Here is a 9913-nt window from a genome sequence, read left to right as displayed (position 1 = left end):
TTACCAATGTATTGCAAAGTTAGACTGACTCATTCATTGCTAATGCAAGTATATTCCTATCACTAAAATACTGAAATACAGAAATACTTTACATACACACACAGTGTTAGTTACATATTGACAACGTTACATCATTGGCTTTGTACTATGGCAGGCCACATACCTTGCCAACATGATCATTATAATGTTGTATTCCACCTGCATTTCATTTCATTTTCTTTATCTAAGCAGATAACGCAGTAAAACACTCAAATGTATCACATGAATCATAGTGGAGGACAAGTTCCTAAGGACTAGAGGGCAACTTTAGCGCAGCTTCCGGACTCTTAGTCCACATGCATCACTGAAACAGCATACCTCCAAAGTGACCTGAAGCAGCTTCATTTTGGCCTGTCTGTATGGGGCCATAGTTTCCTATGACACTTTCTCCACCTGAATGGTTCTCCCAATGGCATGGAAACCTCCTATATACCCTTGGGCTTCTCTTCCTAAGGAGACTTTCTGGGCTAGGGTTGTACCATGGAAGAACTTTACATTTTATACCTCACTAATTAGATCGTATTCTTTTGAAAGGCTTCAAGCACAAGTCCCAAATGTCTTTCGCACATATGTACATCTTTAAACTGTTAAACAATTCAATTAGCTCATCTTTACATTAATGTACATAAGAATTCTGAATGTTAGGAAGACTCGGATTAGCGATACACATACTTTGGCCATTCCTCCTTTTCTCTTGTTGATTTCTTTTGCCAGCATAGCTTTAAAATGACTTTCGTTCTATCCTTTTGGTCACTTAAAACAAGCACAGACAAGCTGAAATGTTGAAATGCTGTGGTGCTTAGTTTCCAAACAAAAAGACTAGCACTCTCTCCTCTTATAGTTATAGAGGACTAGTAAACACAAGGTTTATCTCCATGATCAAGGTGGATCGGTGTCAAAATCACATTGAGGAATCTGGTTTTGCGACCTGTTTAGTATCTCATCTCAGAATACTGTGAGCATTATATGGTTAACCATATGCGGGACAGTTACAATGATATTTTGGAGCACACAGATGCCTCACTTGAATGATGGATCAAAATCAGGATCCAAGCACCCTTCTAATTTCCAAACAATTATAATCACAGACATAATTATGCAACAAATAACCACAACAGATTATTGGAAGAGGGAAATGATGATGATAAAGACCACAATAATGATAGGTAGGTACCAACTGGGCAATCCTATCAATGCTTGCCTAATTCAGAGACAAGTGGCACTGAATTTGATGGAATTTACAATGTTAATAAAAATTGAATGCGTTCCAATCATGGCTTCTAGATTTATTCTGGATGGGGAAATGGAGAAGAACTGAGGCGGCAGAGAGGTAGCGAAGGAGAACGCAAATGATGAATGTACTTAGACAAAGTATGCATAGAAGAGAATGAATGAGAGAAAAATGGAAAAAGAGAGAGAAACGCTGCCCAAAGAATTGGGAATGGGGGCATGGTGTAGTGGTTTGAACATTGGACTATGACCTTGCAGACTAGGATTTGAAGCTTCGCTCAAGGGCTGCATTCCACCATGGGCAAGATCCGGATCTCTGCAACAGAGATCTAGCTTACCAAAATGAAGGGACAACATATATTAATTCTCTCTATTTCTGTCCCTCTCGTCCTCTCCCTTCCTCTCTCACATACAAACCATGTCCAGAAATCCCACAAAAAGAAAGATACTGCCCCGTTCAATGCTCTCTGGAGTTGGCTCCCCAGAAATCTCTACAAAACAGACCAAGAAGAGCAAATGCCCTTCACAGATTAATCCTCAAAAGAGCTAGTATTGAAATTGTTAGCTGTCTCTTGAAAGAGAACCTCATTAGTTATAACATCAGAAAACTCGGGAGAACAAAGAGTTCCAGCAAAGAGTGAGATGTGGAAGAACACTTTCTTTTGTGGCTGATGCATTTCAGCATAAGCTTTTGTGGACTTCACTCCTTCAGAAGTAAGTGGACTGGGATCTGTGAAAGCTTATGCTGAAATATATCAGTCTTAAAGGTGTTGCTGGATTCCCCCTTTCTTTCCTCTCCCTGTCTTAGGTTCAGGCTGGCTTACATGACTATTTCCTCGAATGCATAAACAGTTTGCCATGTGGCATAGTGGTTTGAGCGTTGGACTATAACTTTGCAGACTAGGGTACGAATCCTCACTGAGTGATCTTTGGCAATTCATACTCTCTTCTCAGGCTCAGAAGATGGCAATGGCAAACCCTCTCTGAAGAAACCTGCCAAGAAAACCTTGTGATAGGGTTGTCTTAAGGTCATCGTCGGGTGAGAAATACACAACAACAATAACAACAACAACAAATCTGGCTGATACAAATGACCTGGCAGAATAAGCCTTCTGCTTTGCAGTTATACTTACATTATATATAAACACAAATGAACATATACATGTTCACACAAAACACAAAATGTACTTATACATTAGACACCCATTCTTCCTCCTCTTTGAACATTAAAAAATACACCTCAAAACAGTTTTCACTTTCCAAACAAAAGCTGTTAGAAGAATGAGATACTGTAACATTTTCATTTCCACTCTTCAACGCATGGCTTACTCTATCTATGAGAACACGACTAGTTCAACAAAGTTGAGCATGGATCAACAATGTGTAAGCCATAAGACTTACATCCTGCTTTATATATTTACATCCTGAAGCTTACAAAGGCACTTTAACTAAACTGTGCTATTAACTGTTTGCAAAGAAGTTAATTAAGTATATATTTATATAAAATCATAGGCACCGGAGAATTTATTGTCTAATACTATCATGTTGTATCTAGCAAGCAGGTTCATCCTAAAAATACCTGCTGGAGAACTAGATATAGTTCCATTATTCAAACATGTTGAAGAACTTAAATATATAGTATATCAATTAATCATTTATCGCATAGCAGGTCATAAGATGGGCGAAAACTGGCAAATTATCGATGACTTCCACTAATATAGACCTAGATATGAAAAAATATAGCTCAGAAATGAAATTAGTTTATTATCTCTGAGTTTCTGAAAGTAACAACCTACATCATTTAATGGATATATCATTTAATGGATATATATATATATATATATATATGTAAAATGCATAATTTCTGTAATCATATCAACTATAATACAGTATAAGTTAACAGCATGTTGCGTTTATATAAATACAAGTTTATGTACAAAATTATGTTGGATATTAACATACACATGTTATTATTGTTATTGTTAATTTCTGTCAAATGGACTTTGGCTTATGGCATACACTTAAATATTTTGAAGACGCTTTCTTTCTCGTATAAAAGTGAACCTTGAGACCAATCCTGCAATAACAGTAGGCTCTTTATGCATGTGTGCTTCTCATTGTGGAAGTACATTCAAGAATGTTATGCAATGTGTATAAATATATACTGATGGGAATCCAATAAATGGATTCTATTTTAGGCAAACAACTACTGTGGTTGTGTGGAGAAGGAATCATGAGGTCAAGCGCAAACACAATTTTTCCTAAAACAGTTTTCCTAAATCTTTAATACCTGGAATTTAAAGACGTTTACATATACTGTTGTACTATATGTTGTACAATATATGTAAACCACATGACAGGTCCACCAACACCAGCTCTTTCTATCTCTTCCTTCCTTCCTTCCTTCCTTCCTTCCAAGCCCATCCCACTTTAACAGAGACTGAGGAAATAAAAGTGGCTTGCCCAGCACAATGTATTGTGTGTGGCACAAAATAGTTCAACACAATCAGCCCTAATCCTAGGCTGACTCCAGATTTTGTGGGATCTGAACACCGTGCCTCTAATGTGCCTTTTGGGTCAATCACATTCCCAAGGCCATTGGCACCTATTGTCACCCCTCCCAGACACCACCATGCTAACCTACCCCTCATAAAGTGCTTGAGTGAAAGCACCATAATGGTCTAGAAGCAGAATAGCTACAGAGTGGTCCATTATAGTGCTGTCACCATTGGGTGATCCCATGCAAAAGCATGGCATTGGCAGTGCCATATGTGCTGGGCACCAGACAAGGGAGATTATCAGATGAAGGATGTCCCATTGCTGTTCCATCATGTTCCCAGCTTTCCCATGCGACTGTGGGAAGGACTTTCAGATGGCATTCAAGCTTATCCCATCTGGGAAGCGTGAATGACAGCAATCGAGCGACAGGCTTTCAGATGAAGTCACGCAAATCCCATCATTATCCTGTGATTCGCCTGTTATTAAAACAACACTGTCCGGTAGTTTGAATTAATGGAAGTTTGCATTAATGCAATGCCACTTTAATGACAGGTTAATGGTGGGATCGGCGTTACAATCTGAAATCCTTTCATGCCATCGCAGGATGGGATAAGAACAGGAGAGTGATCCTGTCCCCATGTGAACATTTCCAAATGACTCAGTATCTTAAGTCCTGATACCTGGCAATAAGTGCTTGAGCTGGGAAAGAATGGGATTCTGCTCTTGCCAATCCTACTGTATTATTATTATTATTAGTAGTAGTAGTAGTAGTAGTAGTAGTAAACAGATTTCTCATGGTACAAAGGAACTCAGTTTTCAAACAGCATATGGTAGAGCCACTCCAGTTTTCTTTATATTGAGTGGATGCAGGAATAGGATCATCCCTGTCTTATGTACTTTTAAGAAGAAAAATACAGCCAAGAGCTCTGGAAAGTTGGACGCAAGATGATAGAAATGGCTGCGTCTGCATATTCCAGCTGTCAGACAACACAGACTACACAGCTTCTGTTGTTTTTTGTGGTTTTCTGGGAGAAGTGGAATGACCATCTCTCTTGACATTGGAAGCTGGTTAATTCACTTCTAGTCTTTCCTCTCGCCATATGAAGAACTTGCAAGTTGTGCAATAGAAAACAGAGTATGTATTAATGAACAGCAATAAGAGTGTGACAATAAAAAAAGACCCTCCAATTTTGACATTAACAAACATCCAGATAAATTATTTTAGTGTTTGTGCAATTGACTGTCACTTAGGTAATTGAATATTAAACACATGATGGTTTTGATCTGGATCTATACTGCTGAAACCCTGTGTTTTGTTTTTAATAGTGGTATTGTGTCCTTTATTGTTCATGGCTACGTTATCTTGTTATGGCCTAAGGCCAAAACAAATTCAATGTAGTCATATACAGGTATAACTATGTCTGACAACTCACTGTAATACACATGCTGTATTAATATACCGAAGATATAGCCGTGTTAGTCTGTAGAAGCAGAGTAGAAGTCAGCCTCATGTTTAAGTTGAGGAGAGCAGGTCTGGACTCAGAAGGAGTGAAGACAGAAGGAAGGAACAACAACAATCTAAGATATGTAGATGACACCAGGCTAATAGTGGAAAACATCATATAATTGGAATAATTACTAAGGAAGGTCAACGAAGAAAGTGCAAAGGCAGGCTTAAGGCTGAACATGAAGAAAACAAATATAATGACTACTGAGGATCTATATAAATACAAGCTAGATAGTGAGGAAAAAGAAATAGTTAAAGATTTCCTGTACCTTGGATCAAACACTGATCAGAACAGAAACTGAAGTCAAGAGATAAGAAGACTAGGAATGGGAAGGGCATGAAAGAACCAGATAAGATCCCAAGGTGTAAATATATACAACTGAGCACTGACATTAGAATCGTCCAATCTATTGTATTCCCCATCAGCATTTATGGATGTGAGAGCTGGCCAGTGAAGAAAGCTGATAGGAAGAAAATCAACTCATTTGAGCTGGTACTGGAGGAGAGTGCTGAGGATACTGTGGACATCCCAAAAGACAAACAGATGGGTCCTTGAACAGATTAAACCTGGAAGCCAAGAGGATGAAACGTAAGCTGTTGTACTTTGGCCACATCATGAGAATGCATGACCCCTAAAAAAGATGATAATGCCAGGGAAGGTAGAAGAGAGTTGAAAGGGAGGAAAACCCCACGCCAGATAGATAGACTCATGTAGAGAAGTATGGGACTGAATCTACAGGATCTAAGCAGAGCAATGGAGGACAAGGGGTGACACTAAAGCACTATTACCTTGGATGCATTGATGTAAGCACAACATACACTGATACTATTCTCCTTTTCTTATCCCTCCAGAGTCTCCCGTAGAATTATGCTGAAGACGCTAGGCAGGTTTCCCAGAAGTTTGTATTTGTTGTGTGCCTTCAAGTCATTTCCAACTTACCATAAGGCAGACCTATCATGGGGTTTGCAAGGCAAGATTTGTTCAGTGTGAGTCTGTCCTGAAGCTGAGAGCATGTGACTGGCCCAATATCACCTAGCAGGTTTCCATGGCTGAGTGGGGATTCAAACCTTGGTCTCCAGACTTGTAGTCCAAAGCTCAGACAGTCATAACCATGCCAGCCCTAGCTGTTTATATCCCTGATAGAAATACTGTGCCATCTGAATTGGAAGGCAGATTCCCGACACAGGTGTATACTGGCATCCTCCGTACTTTGACTCAGTCTTTTTTCCTCTGAGCATCCCTACTATTCTACATCCTGGCAACTCCTCTTTAAAACATATTTCTTATTTCAGCATTACACTGACACCTCACCTTGACATAAAACTACTCAGAGATCATTCGCCCCATCCACTTTAAGGACCCCCATGTCCTACGCCAAAGAGGTGTCTGATGGAGCAGCATCTCTTTCTAACAAGCACTCTAATGTTATTTGTAGGTATCCAACCTTTCTATTGACTACAGATCCATACTTTATCAAGCCAGCCCCTATGTTAGGTAGACACTTCTTCAGATAAGTCAATATTAAGACTAGAGTTCTTTGTCCTTTCAATATCTGGCTCCAGTTTTTGGCTCCTACCTGGAGCTGATTGATGATAAAGAATTATATGAACACACATGACAAACCTCTTGAGTTTCTCCTTTATAAATCCAAAACAACTGCCACTACCTTGTCAAGCACTCATAATAAATAAGATGGATTGGAAGCAGCCACTGCATGGAAAAAACAAGCCATGTTATGGTCACTAAGCATGAGAGATGATATTAATGGCTACCTAATTTACATTAAGTGATCTTGAGAATGTGGCCTTCTATTTTGTGTTACTCTGGAATAACCTCCACCTTGTAATTGTGACAGTTGGAATCACTACATAAATTAGAATCCTCCCTTTAAATCCTCCAAAGATACATCAAATCTGTCATTTTACCAACTTGACTGTGAGTCTGCAGGTTCAGAACAGAAATGATTTGGGCAGCTCGAGGTAAAAGGCTTCTTTACCACACCCCGCTTGAGTGCTCACATGCCCTTGCACATATAAACATGTGAGTCAGCTCTCTTCATGTGTAAAGTTGGCATGCCAAGCCACACACTGAAATGTGCCTGCTGACTCACTTGGTACAGGAGGGGCTATCGATCAGTCAGCGATAGAGCAAATGCTTTGCATGTAGATGTTTGGGGTTTAACACCTGGCATCTGAGGCTGAAAGGATCCAGGGATGGGGAAGAATCCCTTTTATGAGATCAGTTAGACTACACAGAAGAGGACCCAAGGCTTAGCAGTGAAGGCAACACAATCCATCTTGGAATGAAAGTTTTGGCTTCAACTACTTGATAAAGAAAGAAGGATCATGCCTTTGTGCAAAGGTGCCTTCTGTGGAATTAGTCCTAGGTTCAGCCCTTGACATCTCGATTAAAAAGGATCACGTAGCAGATGATTCTTAAAACACCTCGACTTACATCTCCCACTTAAGTTCCTAGAGAGTGCTGCCAATGTCAGAGCAGACAATGGACTATAAGCATTAATGATTCCACCTCTTCTGTCCATATTTGCATTTATGGGGTGTATCTGGAACATTCACAGAGATGCAGTCCAGGCTGATCCTTCCTTGTTGTCCTTTCCTGGCAGGCAAATACACTGGTTATTCAGGCAGGCTTTTGGCAACAGACTGGCTATTGAGGAAGGACCTTGTAAAGGGGATGCTGCCCTTTTCCAGCCCCTCTGAATGCTTTTTAATTGTTTGGAAATCACTTTTTATTCAACTGTGTTTTATTCTGGTTTTACCTGATTAAGAAAAACAATACTGATTTAGTCGATTAAAGAAAAATCCATACTAATTTCATCCTAATATTAGTGTGATGTTTAAGTGTTGGACTATGACTCTGGAGACCAAGGTCCGAATCCCAGCTCGGCCATGTAAACACACTTGGGTTAAGTCACACTCTCTCAGCTTCAGGGGATGGCAATGGCAAAGCCGCTCTGAAGAAACCTGCCAAGGGTCACCATAAGCTGGAAACAACTTGAAGGCACACAACAACAGCAACAACAACAACAGAATATAAAGTGCCATCTTTTCCTCTGTCTTAGCATGCTCCAAAATTTCTTCGCTTGCCCCTGCTGCTAGTATAGCAAATATGCAATGAAACATCTCATTTATTGCCAGCACTTGGAGCAATAGGCAAAGCATCAACCCCTTGTAGGTACTTCTGAAAAGCCACTTTCTGTAGACTGTGTCCCTGTGATTTTTGTGGACGGGGTCAAGAGGGAAACTCAAGTTGTAAATTCCTTTCTGCTATAGATAGTAGGCATTTGCCTACACAATCCAGAGGCAATAGAGTAGGTGTGGAGCACTTACTTACACAGGGGTGGTGGCTCTACCTATGGCGGCCAAGTCACTTATTCTTTTGATCCTGAAACCTCGCAGTCATAATGTAATCCTTTGGGTGGGAATTCTTCAGGCCTCCGAATGGAATTGCAACTCCCAGCTGTCCTGACCACTCCAGGTAAGGAAGGCTGGGAATTGAAATCAACAACGTTGGGAAGGTTGAACTAAATTCCCACCTTTGTTCCAAATGAAGTCCAACAAAATTCGCTGGTTTTTTTTGTTACTCCCAGGCAAATGCATCTGATAGTCCTGATGAAGAATCTGTACTCAAGACAAGAAGCTACTATCGGAACAGAACATGGAGAAACAGAATGGTTCCCAATTGTCAAAGGGGTCAGAAGAGGCTGCATCCTTTCACCCCTTCTGTTCAACTTGTATTCAGAACATATCATAAGAAAAGCAGGCTTGGACACAGATGAAGGAGGAGTGAAAAGAGGAGGAAGGAATATCAACCATCTAAGATACACAGGCGACACCTTAGTACTAGCTGGAAAAGTCCCAGACTTGGAACAACTACTAAGTAAGACCAAGGAGGAAAGTGTAAAGGCAGGCTTAATGCTGAGCATAAAGGAAACCAAAATAATGACCGCTGAGGACCTTCACAAGTTCAACCTCGACAATGAAGAAATAGAAATACACTTGTCCCTCCATATTCACCAGGGTTAGGGGCACAAGACCACCGTGAATATGGAAAAAGCATATTAGAATAATAAAAACACCCTGTTTTTACCTAAGAGGACACCACTCTAGGGATCTCTAGGTCCTCCAGCGCAACTCTGTGCTCAAAGTCCAACAGACACTGGCCATAGAGTTGCGCTGGAGGAGTTTCAGATGCCTAGCGGAGTGTCCTCTCTAGGAATCTCTAGGTCTTTCATTGCGGCATTTGGTTAAAGTTGACCATAGAGTTGCATGGAGGACCTAGATATTCCTAGAGAGGACATATTAACCAAATCTGTGAATAATCAAATCCACAAATATGGAGGGATGAGTGTAGTAAAAGAATTCAAGATTGACAGAAATGGGGACGGCAGTCAGGAAATCAGAAGATTCATGAGATCGACTTATATACTATTATTATTAATACTAATGTTATTATTTCCTTATATCCCCCATATTCCCAATGCATCTATAAAATAAAATATTATTATTATTACTATTACTATTATTATTTTCTTATATCCCACTTTGCTCCCAATGCATCTATAAAATAATAATAATAATAATAATAATAATAATAATAATAATAATAATAATAAT

General features: G+C 39.8%; 1 protein-coding gene across 5 annotated transcripts in view; it reads right to left on the bottom strand.

Annotated features, from left to right (window-relative positions):
- Nucleotides 1-9913, bottom strand: part of BAIAP2L1 (BAR/IMD domain containing adaptor protein 2 like 1) — a 48613-nt gene that overhangs the window by 30632 nt on the left and 8068 nt on the right. The window contains exon 1 of one of the 5 annotated variants that reach the window (XM_042438124.1): nt 9387-9413. The exons of 3 other annotated variants lie outside the window; for them this stretch is intronic. Coding sequence is in view for 1 of the 2 variants with exons in the window: in XM_042438119.1 (XP_042294053.1) it covers nt 4666-4827 (162 nt within the window). In the remaining variant the exon portion in view is untranslated. Of the gene's footprint in view, nt 1-4665; nt 4885-9386; nt 9414-9913 lie in introns of those variants that run through there. One more of the 5 variants, XM_042438119.1, reaches the window with a different exon arrangement.

Source organism: Sceloporus undulatus, chromosome 8 (assembly GCF_019175285.1).
Source record: "Sceloporus undulatus isolate JIND9_A2432 ecotype Alabama chromosome 8, SceUnd_v1.1, whole genome shotgun sequence".
NCBI lineage: Eukaryota > Metazoa > Chordata > Lepidosauria > Squamata > Phrynosomatidae > Sceloporus > Sceloporus undulatus.
The sequence above is the reverse complement of the archived record's forward strand: the minus strand, read 5'-3'. Positions and strand labels throughout refer to the sequence as shown.